A 23,978-nucleotide genomic window follows, 5' to 3' on the forward strand; every position below is an offset into this window, starting at 1 on the left:
CCAACCTGGGAGGCCGCAGGCCGCTCCAGCTTCCACGCCCGGCAGGCGGGCCCCGCAGCGCTTCACGGCCGACTCAGCCTCCCGGCAGCGGGCCCGGCCGGGGGCAGGAGGACACGGGTCGCGAAGACCCTGCCCCGGAGTGCCGGTCTCCCCCCAGATCTGGCGGCCTCCCCACCCTCTCCCCACTCCGCGCCGGCTCTGTGCCCCGTCACACAGACCTGCTCCCGGCCCGCAGCACAGACTCCAACCAGTGCCCAAGACCCCACGGCCGAGGGGCGCCAAGTGGTGGGACAAATTGGGGAGGATCCCGAGGGCTCAGGGCCACCCATGCTGAGGGCTGGAAGGGGACGTGGCCAGTCCCAGGGTCTCTGCGGCCACGGATGGGAGGGCTGAGGGATGGGGAGTGATAAGATGGTGTCAGAGGCGCCCCCCTGCCGACAGAAGCCACTAGCCTGTCACAGGAGAAAGTGCAACCATGTCCGTTGGTGAGCAAAGAATCCATGGGCTGCGGAGTTTTTTCATTAAAATATCGTCCTTTGTAAGCACGTTTGCCCAGGTATGAAGAACTTGGAAAATTATCAAAGGCTTGTCTGATTGATAAAGCCGTTCCCGAAGCAGCGAAATTATGCGAACGGAGACCAGGGTGGTGGCTGCACAGGGTCAGGGTGCGGTGGGTGCAGGTGCAGAGGTGGCACAGGCCACCCCTTCACGGTGACAGCTCTGTGTGGGGACCACGGTGGCAGCTACGGGAATTTACACACGGGATGAAATTGCCTGGGACTACACATGCACACACGCGCACACGTGAGCACACGTGGATCTGGTTGCCCGGGCAACAGAAGCACACTGATGGCGTGGCCACCGAGCCCCGGCCGTGCAGGTGCCACCCCCGGGGTCAGGGAGGCGCACGGGACTCTCCACGCTATTCGTGCAGCTCCTGGGGGCCCGCCATTATGTCACAAGGGAAAGTTTGAAAAAGGGCAGAGGGAGGAACCAGCCCGGCCCCCGCCTGCCGTAGGAGCTGCCCGAGCAGTGGACCAACACCAAGAAGCTGGCCCTCCAGGTGAAGCAGAACGTGGCGCCCCTCCAGGCCAACGAGGTCAACATCCTGAGGAGGAAGTGCCAGCAGTTCGAGGTCAGCAGCCCCCGGGGGGCCGGGCCGTGGGGGGGGGCGCGGGGCGGCAGGAGCGGAGGGGGGCGGGGGGGGCAGGCGTGTGATGCATCCGTGCGGTTCTCCCCCAGATCAAGCAGCAGGAGTTCAGGGAGAAGTTCAGGCAGGAGGCCCCGTTCGCCTTCAGCGACCCCGACCCCTACAAGTCCCTGAACAAGGTAATTTCGCTCCAGGCCGAGCCGGGCAGCGGCTGCGGGAGCCCCGTTGCTCTCTCATCTTTTCTCCAGCTGTCATCCTGCGAGGCCGGACGTGGGGCCCCGTGGGACTGGCTCCCCCGCCCCCCTCCCCGCGCCAGGCCTGCAGCCCACGCCCACCCATCTGAATATCCCGCAAACCCGCTCACTCTGCTGCTCTAGGTCCTAGGGTCCCAGGTCCCCAACCCCGGTCCCATTCGGCAGTTTCCTGTCCCCAGGCTTAGCACTCACCCGTTCCCCCTGATGCCTTCTGGTCCCCGGCTCACCATGGCCACCAGTCGCCAAGCCTCGCCCTTGCCCCACTCTGTTCCCATTGTCAAGTTCAAGGTCAGCGTCCATCGGGCAAGTTTCGCAGGCCTGGACATGTCACCCCTCAAGCCCAGGCCCAGCGGACTCCTCAGGGCCCGCGGGGAGCCCCCGGGAGCTCCCCGGGCCTGCGGGTGCCTCTGCTCCCCAGCACCACGCGCAGCCCACGCTTCTGCCTCACCCCGCAGTGCCGCGGGCCTGAGCACAGGGAACCCCAGGATGTCCTCCAGGGACGCCCCATACTCCCCCCTGCCGAAGCCTTGTCTCTTTCCCTTGCTCAACTTCGGGGCCCCCCCTTTCTGAAGGTCAAGGTCCTACCCTTTGCCCGTGGCCTAACCTCCGGTTCCCCAAGTGCAGAGGGGCCCACGCTGTGCTCGGGCCCCAGAGTGCGTCTGCGCCGGCGCGGCCGGATGCGGAGAGCCCCCGGCGAGCACCAGCGGGGCGCCTGCCCCCCACCAGACCGTCCCAGTGTCCCACGCCTCTCAAGGGCTTTGAGGTGGCCCTTCTTTTCCCTCCTCTTGGCGTCTCTCGGTTTTTCTAATTTTCGAAGCAACCAAGCATTACCTACATAATTTTTCATAAGATAAAAAAATTCATGTAGCATAAAAATGGGGGAGATTCTGGGAAACCAGGAAATCTCAGGAGGAAATTTGGCATTCACACCACGTCCATGAAAAGTCAGTCCTCAGGCCCGGGCTCGCAGAGACGGACTGCCCTTCCATCAGCACGGAAGTGGGGGCCGGCGGGGGGGGTCCTGGGGGGGGGCAGGGAGGGTGCTGCTCGTCTCCCCCACCCCCACCCCCGCGCCCGGGAAGTCTGCCGTCCTCGCTCACCCCCTTCCTCGCCGGCCCAGCAACAAAGGAGCATCGCGGCCATGGAGGGCGTCATGGAGGCCCTCTGCAAGTCGGGGAGCCTGTTCGAAGTCGCCGTCCCGGACTACAAGCAGCTCAAGGCTTGTCACAAAGAGGTCCGCCTGCTGAAGGAGCTCTGGGACATGATTGTCATGGTGAGCCGGACGGCGAGCCCCGGACGGACGCGCCGGCCCCCAGGTGGCGGGCCTCGGCTGAGGGCGTGGTCTTCAAGGGAAGCACCCGAAGGACCCAGCAGGGGTCCCCTGTGCCACTGCCTCTCCCCTCCCTCCCTCCTCCTCCTCCTCTCATCCTCCCCCGCACCTCACCGCTGTTAAAATGTTTTAAAATAAGGAACATCACCCAGCCTGTTGAAAAGAAAGACGCTTGGGGCTTTCATCAGCATTGCCGACGGACAGGTGGCGGGGAGCCTCTTCACACGTACCTGCTCTTCTGTGAACTGCACAGGCCTTTGGCCCAGTTTCTAACTGGATTTTTTTTTTTTTTTTGCTCTTGGGTTCTGAGGTTTCTTTATATAGCCTAGGAACTCGTCCCTAGTCAGATCTGTGTTTGCCAACAGCTCTGTCCCCTCTGAAGCTGGGCTGTTCCTCCCTCCACGGGGTCTTCCGAAGAGCAAAAGCTTTTAGTGCCGATGACATCCATTCATCTGGTTTTTTTCCTGGATGGTGCCTTTTGTGTGAAATCAAAGAACCCTTTGCCTGGATTCTGAAGCTTTTTCCTTAAAAGTTTTACTGTGTCATGTTTTACATTGAAGTCTGCGATCCGTTGTGAGTTCATCTTTATACGAGGAGCGAGCTTCAGGTCGAGGTTCATCTTTGTGCCCAGGGATGTCTGATGGATCCAGCACCGTTTGTGGGAAGGCTAGTCTCCCTCTGCTGAATTCCTTTCGCACCACTGTCGAAAATCAGTTGCGCCAGGGTTGTGTGGGGCTGTGCTTGACTTCTCTATCCTCTCCCATTGATCGCGCCTGCCTCTCCACAATTCTGCACAGTCTTGCTGCTGAGCTATCTGCAAATCCTTAACAGTGGGTGGCGTAAATGATTTCTGCGCCTTTACTCTTCCTTTTCAAGATTACTTTGCTATTTCCAGGGTTTGTACTTCTCCGATCAAATTTTAGAATAAGCTTGTTATACCTACCAAAAAACCTTGTTGGGATTTTATAGGATTTGCATTGAATCTGTAGATTATTCTGGGAAAAACTGACTTCTTTCCTATATTAAGTCTTCTGATCCATGAACATGGTATGTCTCTCCATTTATCTGGGTCTCCTTTAATTCCTTTCAGTTAGTAATATCAACATACAGATCCTATACATGTTTTGTTAGATTTAGATCTAAATCATGTCTCTCTTTCTTGATGTGATTGTGAGTGGTATTGTGCTTTCAGCTTTGGTTTTCACATGTTTGTTTTGGTATGGTTGGCCAAAATGTGATGAAATTTTGCATTTTGGTTTTGTATCTTGTAACCTTGCTAAACTAACTCAGTATTTTTAGGAGTTTTTTTAAATAGATTCTTTAGGGGTTTTCTACACACATAATAATGCCATCTCCTTCCTTTCCAACTATATGTCTTTTATTTATTTTTCTTGTCTTATTACAGTAGGTAGAACATCAATACTATGTTGAATAAGAGTAATGAAAGCAGATATCCTTGAGCTGTTCTCAGCCCTAGAGAAAGTATTTCACCATTAAGTAGGATTACTAGCTATAAATTTTCAAGTTGAGGAAGTTTTCTATTCTTATTTTTTGAGAGTTTTTATCATGAATGGGTGTTGAATTTTGTCAAATGTTTTTCTGTGCCAGCTGATGTCATTGTATGATTTTTCTTCTCTAGTCTGCTAATATAGTAGATTACACTGATTGATTTTCGACTGTTCGAATAAACCCCATTTGATTGTGGCTTATAATTCTGTTTAGGTATTGCTAGATTGTTTGCCAATCATCTGTTGAGAATTTTGTATCTGAGTTCATTTGGTCTGTAGTTTCCTTGTGATAGCTTTGGTTTTGGTACCAGGGTAATGTTAGACCATAAAATAAATTGACAAATGTTCTCTTCTTTTATTTTATTGAAGAGATTGTGTAAAATTGGTGTTAATTCTTCTTTAAACGTTTGATGAAGTTTTCAGGGAAACACCTGGGCCTGGAAATTTTTCTTTAGGGAGACTTTTAGTTATAAATTCAGTTTCTTTAGTGGGCATAGCCCATTCCAGTTGCCCCTCCAATTTCGTGAAAAGTTTGGTGGTGAATTGGATAACACGTGGTTTTTGTCCGCCTTGTTTGGTTTACCAGGGTGAAGTTGTAACAGTTTCCCCTTATTACCCTTCTCAGCGTGTCTTCTGATGTTGGTGATCTGTACCTTCCCTCCGGTCATCTCTGTCAGTGGTACTCGAGGTTATAAATGATAACTTTCATTGACTTTTCAAAGAACCAGCTTTGTGTTTAACACTTTTTCTCTATTGTTTTACTAATTTCATTTTCATTGGTGTCTGGTCTTATCTTTATTACTTCCTTCCTTCTATTTGCTTTGGGTTTACTTTGCTCAGTTTTTAGTTTCTTGATCTGAGTTTTATGGACTTGAGACTTTTCATCTTTTTCAACGTCAACGTTGGGCATTGTGAAATTTACCCCCTACGGTAGCCGCGTCCTATGTATTTTGATATTTCCTTCAGGACTGTGTGTTTTTTATTTCCCTTGAGGTTTCCTCTTGAGCCTTGGATTATTTAGAAGTGTGTTTTTAATTTCTGAATGTTTGGGGGTTTTCCTGTTGCCGTCCTACCACTAATTTCCAGTTGGACTCCCTATGGTCAGAGAACACACTACATGACTCCAACTTTTTTAAATGTGTTCAGGCTTATGGTGTGGCTTGGGTGCAGTTTATGTTGGTGACTGTTCCCCGGGCACTTGGGGGGAAGAAAAGCATGTCCTACCTTCGTTGGGAGGAACGTTCTGTGAACGTCAGACCGCCTGGTTGACTGTGCCATCCAGGCCTTCTGTGTCCTACCTGATTTTCTGCCAGAACATATTTTAACCGCTAACCTTCAAGTTGTATCTTTAAATGTTTGACTTTTTTATCTTTTAAGTTCTGTCTTTACAGCGGGCTTGTGTTTCCCTTGTATCCACCGACTTTACCAAACTCTATCATTAGTTCTAAACCGTCCCGACTGGCGCTCGCGCTCCAGAGCAGTGGAGGCGGGTGCGGGCAGCCCGGGTGCCGTCCTCAGTGGCTCCCCCCTCAGGTCAACACCAGCATCGACGACTGGAAGACCACCAAGTGGAAGGACATCAACGTGGAGCAGATGGACATCGACTGCAAGAAGTTTGCCAAGGACGTGAGGTCTCTGGACAAGGAGATGAAGACCTGGGACGCCTTCGTGGGGCTGGACAACACCGTCAAGAACATGATCACCTCCCTGCGCGCTGTCAGCGAGCTGCAGAACCCCGCCATCCGGGACCGCCACTGGCAGCAGCTGATGCAGGCCACCCAGGTGCGCCGGCCCTGCGCGGAGGCCGCGGGCGCTGCTGGCCGGGCCGCTCCGCCAGGAGCCCGGGGCGGGGCCGCCGAGGTCTGTGTGGACGGACCAGGCGGGCTCGCACACCTGAGGGCTCCGGGCTCCGAGTGGCCTGCGCCGCGTTGCATGTCCTGCCGTCGCCACCTTGAGATTCCTACTTTTTTAACAAAGGGCCCCGCCATTTTCATTTTGACCTGGGCCCTGCCAGAGGCGTAGCCAGCTCTGGGTGCGGGGCGGGTGCCCGCAGCGCTCAGGAAGCCTGCGGGGTGAACAGCTCTGGGCCCCGATGCACCCCAGGCCAGGCCACGGTCCTAGTGCCCAGGCCTCCCCAGGGACGTCTGCTGGCAGGGGCTTCTGGCCTTGACCTCCCCCTCCCACCCCTGGAAGGCACTGGGATCACTCCCCGCTGGCAGCGAACATTGAGCAAAGCCGTGTCCAACAGCCCCCGGGAAGCTGTAAATGCCAGGGACACCAGGAGAGAAAACACGGCCCTGCTCTCACAGAAGCAGAGGAGGAACACACGGCCCACGGGGTCGCGCGGGGGAAGCCGACTGGGCTGGCTGTTCCGTGACGGTTCTGGCTGTCGGGAGGAGGCAGCCACTTCCGGGGGGAGGGGCAGAAGAGGCTTCGGAGCCTGCGCGCTGTGGCCTGGGCCTTGGGGGGAGAGGCCGAGGCAAGCAGAAGGGGCCCAGGTGCCCCGGCTCCACGCAGGTGCCCCGGGAGACGGACGGCCGTGCTCGTCGCTGTCTCGTGACACACGGCCCCCTGCGGCATGTCAGACCCCACCCCATTCTCTCAAAAGAGCACCCGCCCTTGGACTCGGGCCCCACCCAGTTAATCAGAATGATTTCATCCCATGATCCTTCACATCTGCAAAGACCGCGTTTACAAATAAGGCTGCATTCTGAGGTCCGGGCGGAGGAACATGAATCTGGGGGGACACCGTTTAACACGAGGCCCTGCGGAGAGGAAGGGCGAGGCTGGGGGAGGCAGCTCGCCCGCCCTGCGGCGGCCTGGGGCGCTCCTCGCCCCGCCTCTCCGCAAGGGACAGAGGCGTCCTCTCTGGGGCGCAGGCGACCTTGAACGGGACTTGCCTGCTTTTCCCGCCCCAGGTGAAATTTCAGATGTCAAAGGACACCACTCTGGCGGACCTACTGCAGCTGAACCTGCACAAATACGAAGACGAGGTCCGCAACATCGTGGACAAGGCGGTGAAGGAGTCCGGGATGGAGAAGGTACCCTTCGCAGACGGTGACGTGCGTCTTGTCTGGGTGGCGCGGAAGCTGATGCGCGCCCTGCCGTGCATCTCTCACTTCACGTGGCACCAGCGCCCAGTGACCACGAATGGAAGGTTTCCTGGGACTTGTCTTAGGCAACTCATGACAGAAATCTTGTAAAATATCTCCAGACTTTATCACCAGAAAAAAAAAAACAGTTCCTGCTACAGCCCCACCGCCCCGCCCAGAACAGCCCGCGCGTTTCAAAGCGCCCCGCGCGCTCTCCTTTGCCGCAGCCCCTCAGCCTGTGGCCTGCCCGCCTCCCCCTCGGACCCGGGGGTGAGGTGCGGCAGGAGGGCTGACCCTCCACCAGGACTTGGGTCGTTAGGGGTCACCAGCCACAGGGACACCTGGCAGGTTCCTTTGCAAGCCAGACCTCTCCGCACCTAACTGTTGCGGGAGTTCGAATTGTCACATTTTGGCTTTGTTAAAAAAAAAAAAAAAAAAAAAAAAAAGCTTCATTTATCTACAACTCGCAGACCATACCGGGCCGTGTACACGTGTCGTGCAAAGCGGACGACGCAATGGTGTTTAGCGTATTCACGGACGTGCAAATCCATCACATAGGACAGAGTCGATTTCAGGGCATTTCGCAGTCTCAGAAAGGACCCCACGCCCTTCACCACGCCCGCCTGTCCCCTCACACCCGCCTGTCCCCTCACACCCACCTCTGCCGCAGCTCCACGTGGCCGCTCGCCCGCGTCCTGTCTCCGTAGCGTTGTCTGTGCGGGGCAGGTCGCGCAGTATGTGGCCTTCGTGTCTGGCTCCTTTCACTGAGCACAACGTCCTGGAGGTCCATCCGTGTGGTCGCGTGTGTCACAATGTCATTCCTTGTTACGGCTGCGCTATATTCCAGCGTGCGGATGGACCACACTGTGATTCTCCATCATCTGTGGATGGACATTTTGGTCGTTTCCGCCATTTGGCCATCGCGAGCCATGTTTATGTACATGCTGGCTTTTTCCCAGGACACGCTGGGTCCTTCTCAGCGCCCCAGGCCAGGCGCTCGCAGACCCGACTCCCGTCCCTCCGCAGGTGCTGAAGGCGCTGGACAGCACCTGGTCCACCATGGAGTTTGAGCACGAGCCACACCCGCGGACAGGCACCATGATGCTCAAGTCGGACGAGGTGCTGGTGGAGACGCTGGAGGACAACCAGGTGCAGCTGCAGAACCTGATGATGTCCAAGTACCTGTCCCACTTCCTGAAGGAGGTGACGAGCTGGCAGCAGAAGCTGTCCACCGCAGACTCGGTCATCTCCATCTGGTTTGAGGTCCAGAGAACCTGGAGCCACCTGGAGAGCATCTTTGTTGGTTCCGAGGACATCCGCGCGCAGCTGCCGGAGGACTCCAAGCTCTTTGACGACATTGACAAGGAATTCAAGGTCAGCACGGCCGTCTCGCTCCTACTGGGCATTTCCAGAAATGGCTACGCCGGAGAAAGCAGGGCTTCTGACACCACTGCCGTCTCCTTCTCTCTCCAGGCCTTGATGGAAGATGCGGTGAAAACGCCCAACGTGGTGGAAGCCACCAACAAGCCTGGGCTCTACAACAAACTTGAGAATCTGAAGAAGAGGTGGGTCCCCACATCTGTCTAGACCAGGGACGGCATAGTGTGGGAACCCGAGCGCTGGCCAGGACGAGGCCAAAACTGCCCAGGGTCACGGGCTCCCATCCCCTTTCCCTGGGAGCCGTTGCTCCCCGGCCACATCCAGCCACGCCGGCCACGTCTGAGGAAGCAACGGCTGTGCCGATTCAACTGCGCTCCCTCCCAGCTGGGGCCGCCCGCCCACAAGGCCAGGGGCCGGCAGGGAATGAGCCCGGCGGGTTGGTTGGTCAGAATGAAACCTGGGCCGTGAACAGCAGGTGGGCGTCTCTGGCCGCCAGTCCCCACACCAGGGAGGCCTGGAAGAGCCCCCTCTGCACCTCAACAGCCTCGTCCCCCCTCCTCTAGCTTGGCCGTGTGCGAAAAGGCCTTGGCCGAATACTTGGAGACCAAAAGACTGGCTTTCCCGAGGTTCTACTTTGTGTCCTCGGCTGACCTCCTGGACATCCTCTCCAACGGAAATGACCCCGTGGAGGTAGGCGGCCCCCCACGCTGAAGGACAAGCCCGCTCCAGGCGGACCCCGTGCTTGCTGTGTGTGGAGGAGTGCCCCTGAGGTCCCCAGACCCCTCCATGAGGTCGTCCACACTAGAAGCCCCACGGGTCCCGGCCACGGACCCTGCGTTTTACCTCCCGGACCTCGTTTCCCTCACCTGGAAAGTGGCGTCGGTGCGGAGGGCTGCGGGAGCCCCCCCCTCGCTAGGTGGCCCTCGGACTCCCGTCCCCCTCACCCCCCGAGAAAGCCTGGCTCCGGGCCAGGAGGAAAAGTTCCCTCAAGCCTCTGCGGAAAGCGGGGAGGGTTAACTAGCCAGGAGAAGGGGAGGCGGCTCCATTTTATCCTAACCATGAAGTGGCGGGGCGCACAAGAAGGGCTATGTATGGCACAAGGTGGCCGGAAATTTAAGATCTGAGCGTGTGACCTGGGGAAGCGGGCCAGGTGGCTGGCCCAGAACTTGTCAAGGGAAAGAAAGGCTCGGGAACAGACACTTGTCTCAGAAGCCGGGTTCCCAGGCCGGCTCGTGCGCCCTGCCTGAGAGCAGCTTCCGCTGTCCCTTGGGCGCGCTGAGCATGTGCGTTAACGTTGACCAGAGAAGGGGGGTATGTCCCCCCCCCAAAAGAAAGCTGCTTCAAACTGCCTAGGACGCAGGCTGCCTGGTCCCCTTGGAGCCCCTCAGGCACATAATTCTGGTGTCACCCCCTCCCACCTCCCCCTGCCCAGGTGAGCCGCCACCTGTCCAAGCTCTTCGACAGCCTGTGCAAACTGAAGTTCCAGCTGGACGCCAACGAGAAGCCGCTCAAGCTGGGCCTGGGCATGTACAGCAAGGAGGACGAGTACATGGACTTTGACCGCGAATGCGACCTCTCGGGGCAGGTGAGGGCGGGCACAGGTCGCAGGGCACCCGGCCGGAGGCCCCACCCCCAGGATGACGGGCGGGGGGCGTGAGAGCCCTAGGCCCTCCGGCAGCGGTGGCACTGCCAGACCGCGTGACGCTCCCCCTCCTCTTCCCCCTGCCTTTATAGAACAAGCGCTTAAAGGACTCGTTTCTAGAATCTCCCCCACACACAGCCTTACCCCCGTAGCGTGAGGTGTACCTTGAAAAAAGACAAAAGGAAGGAGAGGGAGGGAGGAAAAGGTTTGACGGAAAGCACTGGAGTTTTCTACAGCGTTGGAGGGCGTCGCACACCCCTGGCGTGGGTTCTAGCACCTGTTCAGGAAGAACCTCTGGCCTCATCCCTTTGCGAGGCTGCAGAGGTCCCCTGACTTGGGTGCCCTGTGCCCCCTCCCAGCTTTCCCAACAAGCCTGCCATCCCCCCGCCCCCGCAAGGCTCCCTCCTGCTGACGGCAAATGTCCTGGCCACCCTCCCGCCACGCCTCGTTGCCCAAGTATGGATCGAGCAACTGAGCCGACTTTGACATTAGCCTAAGCAAAACGTAGTTCAGAGATAAGTCAACGTGGGGGAAAAAGTCTCACGCGAGAGCTCCAGCCATGCAGACTCAAGGGCCGGCCGTCGTCACGGGGTGGCGGGCCGTGGCCGGTTCCACCCATCACGGGTAGTTCAGACTCGCTCCTTAGAGGGACCGCGAGCCACCGCAAGGGCTGCGTGCGCCGGTTGGTGGTTAAAGAGAAAAAGCGACCGGTGGCCCCCCACCCCAGCAGCAGGTAGCTGAGGGTTTGTACTTAAAACACAAACAAGGCTTGTGGGCAGGCTTGTCCGAGTGTCGGTCTTGGACCCCGAGACAGTGCCCGTGGGGAGCAGGTGGGGGCTCATAGGTCAGAGCCTGCCGGGAACACAGGGGCAGCAGGCCGGGGGACACAGTGCAGCGCCTCGGGGTGTCAGCAGCGCCTCAGGGGCTCAGACGTAGCCTGTCTTCTCTCCTAGATTTTTCCCTGGTTCCCTTCCCTCCTCTACCTGGAAATCATGTGTGCACATGAATGCGCACACACCCCTGGGCTTCCCAGCCCCGCTGTTCCAGCTGCTCATCCTTACTGCTCTAGAAAAACCTCCGCACGTTCACCCCTGGGATGAACGTTGCGACAAATACTCAATTTTTTTAAATAATAAATGAAGTCGTTGGAATTAGACGCATTCACAGCCCCTCTGGCCATGTGGCCCTGGTCCTCAGGTGGAAGTCTGGCTGAACCGGGTGCTGGACCGCATGTGCGCCACGCTGCGGCATGAGATCCCAGAAGCGGTGGTGACGTACGAGGAGAAGCCCAGGGAGCAGTGGGTCTTCGACTACGCCGCCCAGGTGTGCGGGCAGCTGCGGCGGGCGAGGACGCTGCGCTGGGCGGCACGGGTCAGCCGGGGCACACCACGGGGCTCACCGCGCGCGCTCACGCGCCGCGCGCCGTCTGCCTGCAGGTGGCGCTCACGTGCACGCAGATCTGGTGGACCACGGAGGTGGGCCTGGCGTTCGCGCGCCTGGAGGAGGGGTACGAGAACGCCATCAAGGACTACAACAAAAAGCAGGTGCGCGCGGGCCGGCAGGTGCGCCGAGGGAATTGCCCCGGGCTCAGAGCCCGGAGACTCCCCGCGGGCACGGGTCCGACATTGCCCGCCCCGGTGGAGCAGCCCGCGACCGCTTCACAGAGACACGCCTTGAATTTCTGGTCTGGAAATTATCTAACGCTACCACGGGTCTATTTTTAAAGATTCCTGATTAGGAATTTAAAAACTCAAGATAACTTTTTAAAGGAAGAAGAAAAACTACCCATAACCCATCCCCAGACATAATTACTGTCAAAGTATTACTACCTAATTATTATTCTAATACCATTGTTGTTATTTTAATATTATTATGTAATATATTATATTATATATTAGTAATATATAATATATTACATAATAAAATATAATTTAATATGTTATATATTAATAACATATATAATTTAATATGTTAATAATATATAAATACTATATATTAACATGTATAATATAATACTGTTATTGTAATCTCTTGTGTTCATACAATCGACTTATATGAAAAAAGATACATCCAACACCTTATTTTTTGTCACTTTTTTGTTGTTTGTTTTCTAATGCTTAAAAACCCACTGTGTCCACTTAATATCCACCACCCTCCATGGCACCAGATTTCCTTCCACCGCGTCACTTGTCGTGGCTCCGGGGTGTCCGCTGGGGGCTGTCCCACAGCTGTGGCACCCCGCACGGGGGCTCTCGAGGACGGTTTTCTGCATTTCATTACCGAGGACGAGAGCAGGGTGGTCTTCCTGCCGGGTCGGCGGTGAGCTCCCGGGGACCCCCACGGCCCGGGGGCTGCCCGGTGAGCGGCGGGCCCCTCCGGGTGTCCCATCGGAGGGGCGTTTGCGCCTGCAGATCAGTCAGCTGAACGCGCTCATCACCCTGCTCGTCGGGAACCTCAACGCGGGCGACCGGATGAAGATCATGACCATCTGCACCATCGACGTGCACGCGAGGGACGTGGTGGCCAAGATGATCACAGCCAAGGCATGGACGCTGGCGGGGGCGGGCGGGGCACCGGGTTTGTCCCTCACAGAGACTCGCCCCCGCACGGGAGGAGGGGTGGCCGGGGGTGCGGGCCCTGGGCCGGGGGCTCGGGGGCTCGAGGGCGAGCTGGCGGCAAGCTGGCCCTGGGGACGGCCCCGCAGGTGGAGAGCTCGCAGGCCTTCACCTGGCAGTCCCAGCTGCGGCACCGGTGGGACGAGGAGAAGAGGCATTGCTTCGCCAACATCTGCGACGCCCAGATCCAGTACTCGTACGAGTACCTGGGCAACACGCCCAGGCTGGTCATCACACCGCTGACGGACAGGTGAGGGCTGCCTGCGCCGGGGCCACCGCGCCTGGCCCCCGGACCGCTCAGTGGGGGACCCGCCGGCTCTCTGCGGGCCCTTCCCCAGGACTCCCCGCATCGTCAGGCCCAAACGTCCTGCTGAGGCTGAAAGGACCGGGCGCCTGGGCGGGAGGGACCTGCGGTGCCACCTGCCTGCCGGGCGCCCGGCCTTGGGCGCCGGGTCCCAGCTCCCGGGCTCCCGCGCGAGCTGTGTGCCCGCCGAGCCTCTCCGAAGGCCTGCCGCGTGAGGCGGCGATCGCCGGGCTCCCCGTGAGCCGCGCCTGCTCAGAGCGCCCCCTCGGGGGGTGTGATGCGATGGTTGTGACCTGGCCCGGCCCTCAGTCACATCTCGAGCCCTGCCCTGCCCGTGGGGGCCACGGGAGCCACGGCGAGGGAAGAGCGGACGGCCGCGGGTCCTGGCTTAGGAGTACACGGCCGTCCCTTGCAGATGCTACATCACCTTGACCCAGTCCCTGCACCTGATCATGGGCGGGGCCCCGGCTGGCCCGGCAGGGACCGGGAAGACCGAGACTACGAAGGACCTGGGCCGGGCCCTGGGCACCATGGTGTATGTCTTCAACTGCTCCGAGCAGATGGACTACAAGGTACGCGCCTCGGCCGCAGGCAGCGCCCGAGGTCCCCCAGGAGGACGCAATAGGGCCCCTCCCCCAGGAGCCGCCGCGCCCCCACCCCACGTGCACCCTGGCGCCGGCAGGCCGCCAGCGGGGCTCGGGGAGGGGCACCGGGCCCAGCTCGCTGAGGGCCTCTGCCCCGCAAACGGGCTGGCCGCAGCCTCTCTTCCTCTCTTTCCTCCTTTCCAGTCCTGCGGCAACATCTACAAGGGCCTGGCCCAGACCGGGGCCTGGGGCTGCTTCGACGAGTTCAACCGCATCTCCGTGGAGGTCCTGTCTGTGATCGCGGTGCAGGTAGGGCTGCCGGGCCCCGGCGACTCACTGCTTTGCCAGCTCCGGGTGAGCGAGCCCCCTGCCGTCCGTTCGTTCGGCCCGACGGCGGGGCCCAGAGGTGGGCGAGAGCCCAGCCCGTCCCTCGGGGGCCCGCGCTCTGGCTGGACAATCCAGAGTGAGAACAGTAAGAGTGCGCTCTGGCAGCATGCGTGTGACTGAATAGAGACGAGGGCGTAATTATGTTGTTTGGGGACCAGGACAGAGGGTCGGGTCTGTTGTGCACATCAGTGGGGCTGGGCGTTGAAGGGCGCCTAGGAGTTTGCCACTTAGACCAGGGTGCCGGGGGAGAACAGGAAGACAAGGGGGAAAGAAAAACAGGGGGTGGCGTGCCCTGCCGTCCGGGCGCACGTGGGCACGACCACAGGACCTGAGGTGGGGGGCTGGGGCGGGGCGGGGCCTTCAGATCGGCCGCTCCGCCCTGCTGCCTGTGGCGCCGCACCCCGCGTGGTTGGGGGAGCGCACCTGCGTTTGGACAAATGCCTCGGGCCACCCCTGCCCAGCTGGGCTGTCTGAGGGACGCTGCGGCCCACCTCCAGGCCCGCAGTCAGCACCGACACCCTGAGAGACCCCGGGGGTCAAGGCGCAGCCGGTGCTGCGAGCCTCCCCGCCCCCACAATGGACGGAGAGGAGATGGGGCTCACTGCAGCCGGGCCTCGCGGACCACGCCGGAGGCGAGGCTGCGGGCGGCCAGGCCGGGGCCGGGGCCGGGCAGTGGGAGGAGCAGAGCGGGGCCCGGATATCAGACCCGCAGCCTGGGAGTATGGCCCGGCTTAAAGTGGCAGATTTTACTCCCCAGTTCTGTGCTTGCCAATTCCTTAAACTCTCCGTACCTCCACTTTCTACTCTGTAAAACGGGCTTGGCAGCACCGGTTTGCCAGCAAGGCTGGCGGTGCATGCGGGGCCGGCACCCTCCACCACACTTGCCCGCCTCTGCCCAGAAGCGCCCCCGAGCCCTGGCAAGACGAAAGGAAAGTAAGGCAAAGGGAAAACAGGGCAGCCAGCTCCCGGGCACCTGCCAGCGGAGCCGGCCCCTGCCGTGGGGACCCCCAACCCCAATGCAGTAGCAGAGGTACGGGTCCCCCCAAAGTCAGACACCAGGACACTCAGGCAGAGCCTTCTCAGGTTCTAAATGTTTGTTGCCTGGAATGAGGAGCAAGAACTGGTAAGGAGAGGCCTCGTGCACACAGGGGCGACACAGCGAAGAATTCTGAAGGGTCCCCCTCCCCGCTCCCAGTCCCCAGCCTGGTTGCCGCGAAGTCCGGCAGTCCGGCCTTTGAAGGTTTTAACTGTGAATGTGGGGCGCCCTCACGTGGTGCCGGGGAGGCTCGCCGCCACCTCTGCAGGCACTAAGATCCGTGCAGCTGGAAGGCCCTCGTTGGATACGGGCTTCCTTAAACACCATCTGATGCGCGGTGGCCGCGGTCAGCCACTGCCAGGGCAGGAGCGGGTCTCATGAGACAGCCAGGAGGCGGGGGAGCGCGCGGCACCGGCAAGGGCAGGCCACCGGCACGGCACCCTAGGGGCTCTGCAGGGCTTTTGGCTGGTGACAAAGGCCCACCTCAGGGGACACATGCACCACCCGCTTAGCGACGTTCACGAAATGACAGAATTACAGACATGGGCTGCACAGGACACGGAGAGGCTGGGGCGGGAGGGGGGGGCGCGGCTGTAGAGGTGGCAGGAGGGTGCTCTCAGTGACAGGAGCGTCCCGGGTCTTGACCGGCCACTGGTTGGGGGGCTGCAGCGCAGTCGGGGGGAGAGGCCGCCTTCGGGGTCGCCGGGTGGGGGCCCGTGGGACCTCGGCATTCTGTCTCACAGCGGCGAGCGCGCCTACGATTGTCTGGAAATTTAAAGTTTAATTTACACAGAGAGAGACCGGGGGTGGGTCCTCGCAAACGCACGGCCGCACGCTGCAACGCCAGGGAAGCCGGTCGTCCCCATGCGCTGTCTCTGTGCCAACGGTTTAGGTCAAGTGTGTCCAGGACGCCATTCGGGCCAAGAAGAAGACGTTCAATTTCCTGGGGGAGATGATACGCCTGATCCCCACCGTCGGCATCTTCATCACCATGAACCCCGGGTACGCGGGGCGCACGGAGCTGCCCGAGAACTTGAAGGCCTTGTTCAGGTGCGTGGTGGACGGGGTGGCGGCCGGGCCAGGAGTGGAGGCGGGCGGAGCCGGGGGAGAGGAGACGCAGGCTCCCGCGTCAGAGGGGATCCAGCAGGCCGGGGACCGCTGAAGAGCAGACGGTGTCTCCTGCTCTGTCCCCCTGGGGCGGAGGTCCCCGCTGAGGCGATGGGAAGCAGGGTTCAGGGCAACTCTCAGGGGAGGGTGGAGGAGAGCAAACGTCGGGCGGTGCCCCCCGACAGGTGAGGTGTGCACCTGGGTGGGGAGGGGTGAGTAGGGCCTGGGCGGAAGAGAAGATGCTGAGGCTGCCCCGCTGCCCCACCCCCCGCCCCCAGGCCCTGCGCTATGGTCGTCCCTGACTTCGAGCTGATCTGCGAGATCATGCTGGTGGCTGAGGGCTTCCTGGAGGCCCGCCTTCTGGCCAGGAAGTTCATCACGCTCTACACCCTGTGCAAAGAGCTGCTCTCCAAGCAGGTGCGTGCTGGCAGTGGCCGGGGCCACCGGGGCCAGGGTGTGCGGGGCTGGCCGGGCCCGGGTGCCTCCCTGACGGGCTGGGTGAGGCTTCCGTGCGTCCTGGCCGCAGGCCGGCCTCAGCCGGGCCCTCCGCGGGCCCTGGCCTGCCTGGGTGGGGACGCCACCCAGCGGAGCATGGGAAGGCACGCTCACGCCCGCGCCCTCGGCCTGCAGGACCATTACGACTGGGGCTTGCGTGCCATCAAGTCTGTGCTGGTGGTGGCCGGCTCCCTGAAGAGGGGCGACCCCAGCCGGGCAGAGGACCAGGTGCTCATGAGGGCGCTGAGGGACTTCAACATCCCCAAGATCGTGACGGACGACCTGCCCGTGTTCATGGGGCTGATCGGGGACCTATTCCCCGCCCTGGACGTGCCTCGGAAGCGGGACCTGAATTTCGAAAAGGTAGGTCCTGCTGGGCCTCGAGTCCAGACTGGGGGGCTCAGCGCGTCCAGGCTTCCTGCCTGCCCAGGACCTTTCTCTCTGCCACGTGTGGGGTGGGCAACTGAGTGGCAGGTGCAACGCTGGGGTAGGCGGCCGGGTCACCCCATCTGCGGTGCTCACACACCTGCGGTTCCCTGAGATCACCGGCCGCCCCTCCAGCCCTGGCCTGTCCTGTCTTGGTGCTGGGGGCTCGAGAGGACCTGAGGGGCGGCGGGCAAATGCACGGAGCTCTCCATCCTGTACACACGTATGTGTCCGTGGAACGTGTACACACACCCACCCTGGAGGGCCACGACTCCCCTACGACACCTCCCGCTGGGCCGGAGGCTCCCCGACCTGGGACACGGCCACGTGCCCCTCCTGTGCCCCCGCCTCCAGATCATCAAGCAGAGCATCGTGGAGCTCAAGCTGCAGGCCGAGGACAGTTTCGTGCTGAAGGTCGTGCAGCTGGAGGAGCTGCTGCAAGTGCGCCACTCGGTGTTCGTCATCGGGAACGCAGGCAGCGGCAAGTCTCAGGCAAGCTGCTCCCCCCGTCCGCCCTCCGGTCCGCCCTCCCGTCCATCTGGGCCCGGCCCCCACCCAAGGGGCACTGCGGGGTTCCAGCGAAGTGGCGCAGGACTGCTGGAGGGTCAGCCCTGTCACCCGCCCCGACCCAGGGACCCCGGCCCAGTGCATCCTGGGAGCGCTCCACCACCACCACCACCACCAGAATGTGTCCTGGACCAGGAAGGAAGCTGTGATGTGGGGTTTGGGGAGGAGGCAAGGAGATACCGCGGGATCCTGGTCTCACGAAGGGGCCCTTCCTGCCAGTTCACCTGCCTTCCTGAGGGCAGCCCCCACCCACCCTGCTGTCCACTGCCGCTGCCCGGGCCAAAGTGAAAGCAGAGGGCAGGGCCCGTGCGAACAATGACCGCAACAAACCCCAGGAAAGCCCGAAGCAGCCGGTGTCCAGCTAGACGCCCACAGCAGGGACTCGTAGGCTCTTCGCAAAGGTCACATCCAAAAACGAACAGCATGCGACGCTCACAGCGAGTCATTTTTTTTTAAAGGCAGAAACTGCAGAAACTCTCTGAACCCGATTTGCTACAAAGGAATATATACATAATACATATAAAACAGACTCAAATGTCTTTAAAAATATTTTTCTTTGGGTGGAGGAATTAGGGGTTGTTTTTGTCCCATAAACAATTTTTTCCGGTGGTGAGCATAGGTTACTTTTTAAAAAATTGATTCCAGAGAGAGAGAGAGAGAGAGGAAGGGAGAGAGAGAAAGAGAGAAAAACACTGATTTGTTGTTCCACTAATTCAGGCATTCGTGGGATGATTATCACTTGCGCCCTGACCGGGAATTGAACCCGCAGCCTTGGAGTATCAGGGCTGGGCTCTCACCAACTGAGCTGCCCGGCCAGGGCCAAGCATGCGTTACTTTTACCGTCAGGAAGCTCATGTGACTTCCCCCGGTCTTAGTGTGGCGTGGAGGCCAGCAGCTCTGTGCTGTCTGCAGACACGGGCGATCACAGCACGTTTGCCACCCCCCAGGCCCTTGCCTGGGGGACGTAAATTTACCTGCACGTCAACAAAGCAAAACAAACCGAGGGCGGGGAGCCCAGGTGCCAGGTTCGCCCGTGGGGCCCCTGGCCCGGGTGGGTGCGGCCCGCCGCCCCGCCGCCCCGCCCTCAGCGACCCCACCTTTGCCCAGGTCCTCAAGTCTCTCAACAAGACCTACCAGAACCTGAAGAGGAGGCCGGTGGCAGTGGACCTGGACCCCAAGGCCGTCACCTGCGACGAGCTCTTTGGCATCATCAACCCAGCGACCAGGGAGTGGAAAGACGGTACCAGAAGCGGCAGCCACCCCGGGACCAGACGGACGGGTGGCTGGGGGGTGGGGTCACCAGCTGGCGTCCCCGGCCGCTAACTGAGCTTCACGCAGCGAGCGGGTGTTGAGACACGACCACGCCTGGCCGGCCCCCGAGGAACACAGGTCGGGGGGGCGCCCATACACGTGGCGCGTGATCTTGGTCCCCAGGAAGAGCAGCAGAATGCAGGTGGGGTGGGCGTGGTCCAGGTGGAAGGAGGGGCCCTGAAGTCCTGGGCCTGCACAGGCGCTGCTTGTGGGGGGAGGGGGAACCTGCCCTCCCCCATCACAGGTTCCGTGCGTCTCCCCTGGCCCCCGGCCCCCGGCCCTCACCCCCTCTTGCCCAGCTTTCTCTTTGTGACTTGACCCCCGCCCTCCCACTCCTATAGTGTGTGTGTATCTTGCACTCAGCAAACCTCTGCTGATGAATTAATGAACAAGTGAGTGAGTGAGCGAGTGAGTGAATGAACAGATGAGTGGAGAGCGCCCGGCGGAGGCCTGGGGCGCCCCAGAGGCTGCTGAGCCTTGAAGAGATGAGCCAGACTTGGGGGGCTCTGAAGGGGTGCGGTCAGAGGAGGGCCTGGTGGGGAGGGGGAGGAAGGTCCTCGGGTGAAATAAGAATGAGAAACAAGCTCAGCAGCCCTGTCTGAGGCCCTCTGCTGCCCTTTGAAGCAGAGGCCAGGCCAGGCCAGGCCAGGCCATCTCCAGGGGAGGGAGGCCAGGGGTCAGGCCTGGTGGGGACTGGAGGGGCCAGCCGGTGTCAGCCGCGTGGCCTCCGGGAGCGTCAGGCCTGTGGCTGGCCCTGCCCTCCCCCAGCCCCGCCCACCCAGCCCGGCCCCGCCCACACCGGCTCGCCCCAGCCACGCCCACACCGGCTCACCCCAGCCCCGCGTTCACAGGCCTGTTCTCTACCATAATGCGGGACCTAGCCAACATCACCCACGATGGCCCTAAGTGGATCGTCCTGGATGGGGACATTGACCCCATGTGGATCGAGTCTCTCAACACTGTCATGGATGACAACAAGGTTTGGGGGGCTCCTGGGTTTCAGAACTAACCCCCCAGAAACACAGTCGCTGGGGGGATGTGGGAAATGCCCCCTCTCACCACCTGCCACCCCACACCACGGACAGAACCTGCTGCACACTGGGACTCAGGGTGGGGGGCGGGGTCTCTCTGGAACTCCACACACAAAGCTACGAACCCGGGAACGGCCCCTGTCCCGAGACCCGTCCCCCACGTGGCCCAGCCCCGCGGGTGCCCCGTTGTGGACTTGTCTTGCCAGCAGGGTGGGTGGAGGGTGCAGACGTGGAAACGCCGTTGTCTAGTTCCACATGGCGTGACGTGGAGAGGACAGTTAATACCTTGGGAGGAAGAATTTTCTAGAAACAGCTCAAGAAGATGACTCTCAGTCCGGCGGAGGAGGGAACTCCAGAGTTGGGGGCGGGGGGTCAGTGCCAATCGAACGTGACAGTGAAGCCCCACAGGGCACCCTTGCCGTCCAGGGCGGCGGCGGGCAGGGGGCACGGCGCGAGGGTCTCCGGCTTCCTCCGCCGGCCCTGAGGCGCGTCCCTGCGGCGCACCCTAGGGAAGATGGCCTCTGCGCCGCCGAAAGCCCACGGCCTCTCCCGCGCTAGGTCCTCACCCTGGCCAGCAACGAGCGCATCCCGCTGAACCGCACCATGAGGCTGGTGTTCGAGATCAGCCACCTGCGCACAGCCACCCCGGCCACCGTCTCCAGAGCCGGCATCCTCTACATCAACCCCACAGACCTGGGGTGGAACCCGTGAGTTGGGGGCTGGTTGTCTGGCCGCAAACTGTGACAGAGAAAGGCGGGCTGGGGGGCGGGTCCGAGGCTTGTGGCGCCTGTGTGCTTGGCACGGGGCTGCTGCTGCGGCAGGTCGGGGGGTGGGGAGCGGGGGGGCGCGGGCCCCACTTGAACCCCCCTTCGCCTCGGCAACGGGAGGTGGGGCCGTCGGCTGGGACGCAGGCGCCGCGGCCAGGCTGGGGTTTAAGGACGGACCGCCCGCACACAGTGGCCCCCGCAGAGACAGGACCCGAGCTCACCTGACCCTCAGCGGGCCGGGGGGTCTTCTCCAGAGTCACTCATCACCCCACTGTGTCTGTGTCCCGTTGCTGCAGTGAAAAGGCTTACACACTGCATGGCTTCCAGCAGTGGAAGTTGATTCTCTCCCAGGTGTGGAGGCCAGAGTCCAGGGTCAGCGTGTCGGGAGGCTGGGTTCCTTCCAGAGGCGCCGAGGAGGCACCGGCCCCAGGCCCCTCTCCTCGACTCTGGAGTCTCCGGCCGCCATGGGGTCCCTCGGCCGGCAGACGCACCCCTGCAGCCTCTGCGCCTCGCGTGCCCCTCCCTCTCCGCGCGCCTGTGCGCCCCAACTGCCCCCTCCCAATAAGGACCAGTCTCTGGGCGGGGGCCACCCTAATCCAGGAAGACCTCCTCATCTCGAGAGCTGTCATTGGATCGATCACACCTGCAAAGACCGTTCTTCCAAATAAGGCCAGGTTCTCAGGTCCCAGGTGGACATATCCTTGTAGAGGCCACCGTTCTGCCCGCCACAGCATGTCCAGGAGTCTTTGGGGTGGGCAGCCGAAAAGGTGAGGGAATGGAGCAGAGTCTGGGCAGGAGTTGCCAGGACGCGGGGACAGGATGGAGACAGGGACGCGGGGTGCTCGGGGGACATCAGTGAGCAGAGAGAGAGGGCTAAGCAGGTGTGTGCAGAGGCGGGACCGGAGACAGGCCGCCCTTCAGCCAGGCGGGGTTGGGGGCTCCAGCGGGAGGACCGAGAGGAGGAGCCCCGCTTTGGGAAGGAGGTGGGAGAGAAGCGGCTGAGAGGGAGGGCAGCCCCACCGCCGGCGGCCACAGGGTCAGCAGCCGGGCCTCCGGGCCTGAGACCAGAGCACATCCCGGGGGAGGACGGGAAGCAAGGCTCCAGGGCCCGACCCGCCAGCTGCCTCGGGGCCAGGGCCGGAGCCCCCCGAAACCCGGGGCAGGGAAGCACCCTCCTGCCAAGGGTGTGTCTCTGGGCCACTCGGAAGGCCCGCGGCGGCTGGAGTTCGGGTCTTAACGAGTCCAGGCATTGGGGCGCCGCGTTCCGCTTATAGGTATAGGCCAGGTCACAGTTTCCTCTGTTGTCCTGGATACTCCAGGATGCAGAGGGGCAGAGCATTTAGCCCCCAGTTCTCTGTCCTGACAGAGGTCAGTAGGAGGCAGAGCTTCTAGGACGTGAGCTCATGCGTGGAAAGACGCGTATGTCAGGCTGCAGGTGGCAGGCTGGCTGGGTTCGGTAGCGTGGGCCTCCTGCCTAAGCCTTGAGCCTCCAGGAAACCACACGCTCCCTGACCCTGAGGGCGTCGGCCGCGCCTTCCGTGGGTATCAGGCACTTTTCCACACTCACCGTGGACCCGTCTCTGAGCTTTAAAAATGCCAGGCCGGCCTCCCTCTGGGTGGGAGTGGCTATCATCACACCCATTCGCGGATGAGAAGCCAGGGACCCAGCTGTGTGGACTGACTTGCCGTCGGCCGCTACTGGCCGCGGCAGGACCAATTCAGGCCAGGCAGTGGGGCTCCTGGGTCCACGCCCTTGCCGTTGGGGCGGCCACCTCTCTGCAACCCACTCCAGGGACCATGCGTGCCAGACGGTCCAACGTGGCCCCTCAGGACTGCCTATTGTACTGGTTTGGACTCTTCCACTACATATGACAAACCCAACTCAAAGTAACCAGAGGAGAAAAATCTTTTAGCTCAATCCACCAGGGCATGCTTCAGGCATGGCTGGATCCAGGAGTCCAGATGATGCGAAATGAGCCGTTCCTGCTGTCCTCCTCCTCCGTCCATTCGCTTCCCTTCCGATCCCCTTCTCTCCCCTCCGTCCCCACCGATGATGTCATAAAAACTTGCTCTTCTCTCCTGTCTTCTCTGACACTCAGCTCTCCGGCCCTCAGCAGTTGCTGTCTCTGGGATAGCAAGGGCAGCTCCTAGCGGTCTTAGGCTTCCAGAACTAGAATACCAGAAAAAGAGCGCAGCCCCACAGCCCCAGCCCTCTCAGCGGACCCTCCCGCGGTCTGCATCGCTGGGCAGGGGTACCGGAACCGCGCCCAGAGGCGCTCACCAAGGGAAGAGAGGCTGGGGGGCCCACACGCTGGCCGGCCCTCACCGGGCGGTGCCCCGTCTTCCCCAGGGTGGTGAGCAGCTGGATCGAGAGGCGCAAGGTGCAGTCTGAAAAGGCCAACCTGATGATCCTCTTCGACAAGTACCTGCCCACATGCCTGGACAAGCTGCGCTTCGGCTTTAAGAGGATCACGCCGGTGCCCGAGGTCACGGTCATCCAGATGACCCTGTACCTGCTCGAGTGCCTCCTCACGGAGAAGAACACGCCGCCCGACTCCCCCAAGGAGCTGTACGAGCTCTACTTCGTGTTCGCCTGCTTCTGGGCCTTCGGCGGGGCCATGTTCCAGGACCAGGTGAGCGCCAGCCGCGCAGCGCCCAGCCGCGCAGCCCGGGTCTCCCCGAGCCCCTTTTACGTTTTTGTGTTCCCACAGCTCATAGACTATCGAGTCGAGTTCAGCAAGTGGTGGGTCAACGAGTTCAAGACGATCAAGTTCCCCTCGCAGGGCACCGTCTTCGACTACTACTTGGACCCTGACTCTAAAAAGTTCCTGCCCTGGACGGAGAAAGTGCCCCCCTTTGAGCTGGACCCCGACGTCCCGCTGCAGGTAACTGCCCCAGAGGGGAGACAATGTGCTGGCGCTTTAGGAGCAGGACCCCACGTCCCAGCCCGCGCTTGTGGGCGCGATGTCCAGGTGCAAGTGATTTTCAGCAA

At 60.8% G+C, this 23,978-nt stretch overlaps 1 protein-coding gene across 1 annotated transcript in view; it reads left to right on the forward strand.

The window, feature by feature from the left end:
• The window catches only part of DNAH17 (dynein axonemal heavy chain 17), an 86,350-nt gene that overhangs the window by 25,253 nt on the left and 37,119 nt on the right, over window positions 1-23,978 (forward strand). The window contains exons 22-45 of the mRNA XM_054593083.1: window positions 1,019-1,135; window positions 1,243-1,329; window positions 2,525-2,677; window positions 5,776-6,024; window positions 7,161-7,283; window positions 8,361-8,708; window positions 8,808-8,899; window positions 9,278-9,404; window positions 10,147-10,299; window positions 11,554-11,679; window positions 11,793-11,900; window positions 12,768-12,899; window positions 13,061-13,221; window positions 13,691-13,847; window positions 14,064-14,168; window positions 16,175-16,332; window positions 16,668-16,806; window positions 17,020-17,247; window positions 17,665-17,802; window positions 18,985-19,117; window positions 20,040-20,167; window positions 20,778-20,926; window positions 23,337-23,619; window positions 23,698-23,871. Coding sequence (XP_054449058.1) covers window positions 1,019-1,135; window positions 1,243-1,329; window positions 2,525-2,677; window positions 5,776-6,024; window positions 7,161-7,283; window positions 8,361-8,708; window positions 8,808-8,899; window positions 9,278-9,404; window positions 10,147-10,299; window positions 11,554-11,679; window positions 11,793-11,900; window positions 12,768-12,899; window positions 13,061-13,221; window positions 13,691-13,847; window positions 14,064-14,168; window positions 16,175-16,332; window positions 16,668-16,806; window positions 17,020-17,247; window positions 17,665-17,802; window positions 18,985-19,117; window positions 20,040-20,167; window positions 20,778-20,926; window positions 23,337-23,619; window positions 23,698-23,871 — 3,768 coding nt within the window. The remainder of the gene's footprint in view (window positions 1-1,018; window positions 1,136-1,242; window positions 1,330-2,524; window positions 2,678-5,775; window positions 6,025-7,160; window positions 7,284-8,360; window positions 8,709-8,807; window positions 8,900-9,277; window positions 9,405-10,146; window positions 10,300-11,553; window positions 11,680-11,792; window positions 11,901-12,767; window positions 12,900-13,060; window positions 13,222-13,690; window positions 13,848-14,063; window positions 14,169-16,174; window positions 16,333-16,667; window positions 16,807-17,019; window positions 17,248-17,664; window positions 17,803-18,984; window positions 19,118-20,039; window positions 20,168-20,777; window positions 20,927-23,336; window positions 23,620-23,697; window positions 23,872-23,978) is intronic.

The sequence above is a fragment of the Pteronotus mesoamericanus genome, unplaced genomic scaffold, assembly GCF_021234165.1.
Source record: "Pteronotus mesoamericanus isolate MK-2021 breed Mesoamerican mustached bat unplaced genomic scaffold, CSHL_Meso_final scaffold_408, whole genome shotgun sequence".
In the NCBI taxonomy this organism is placed as follows: domain Eukaryota; kingdom Metazoa; phylum Chordata; class Mammalia; order Chiroptera; family Mormoopidae; genus Pteronotus; species Pteronotus mesoamericanus.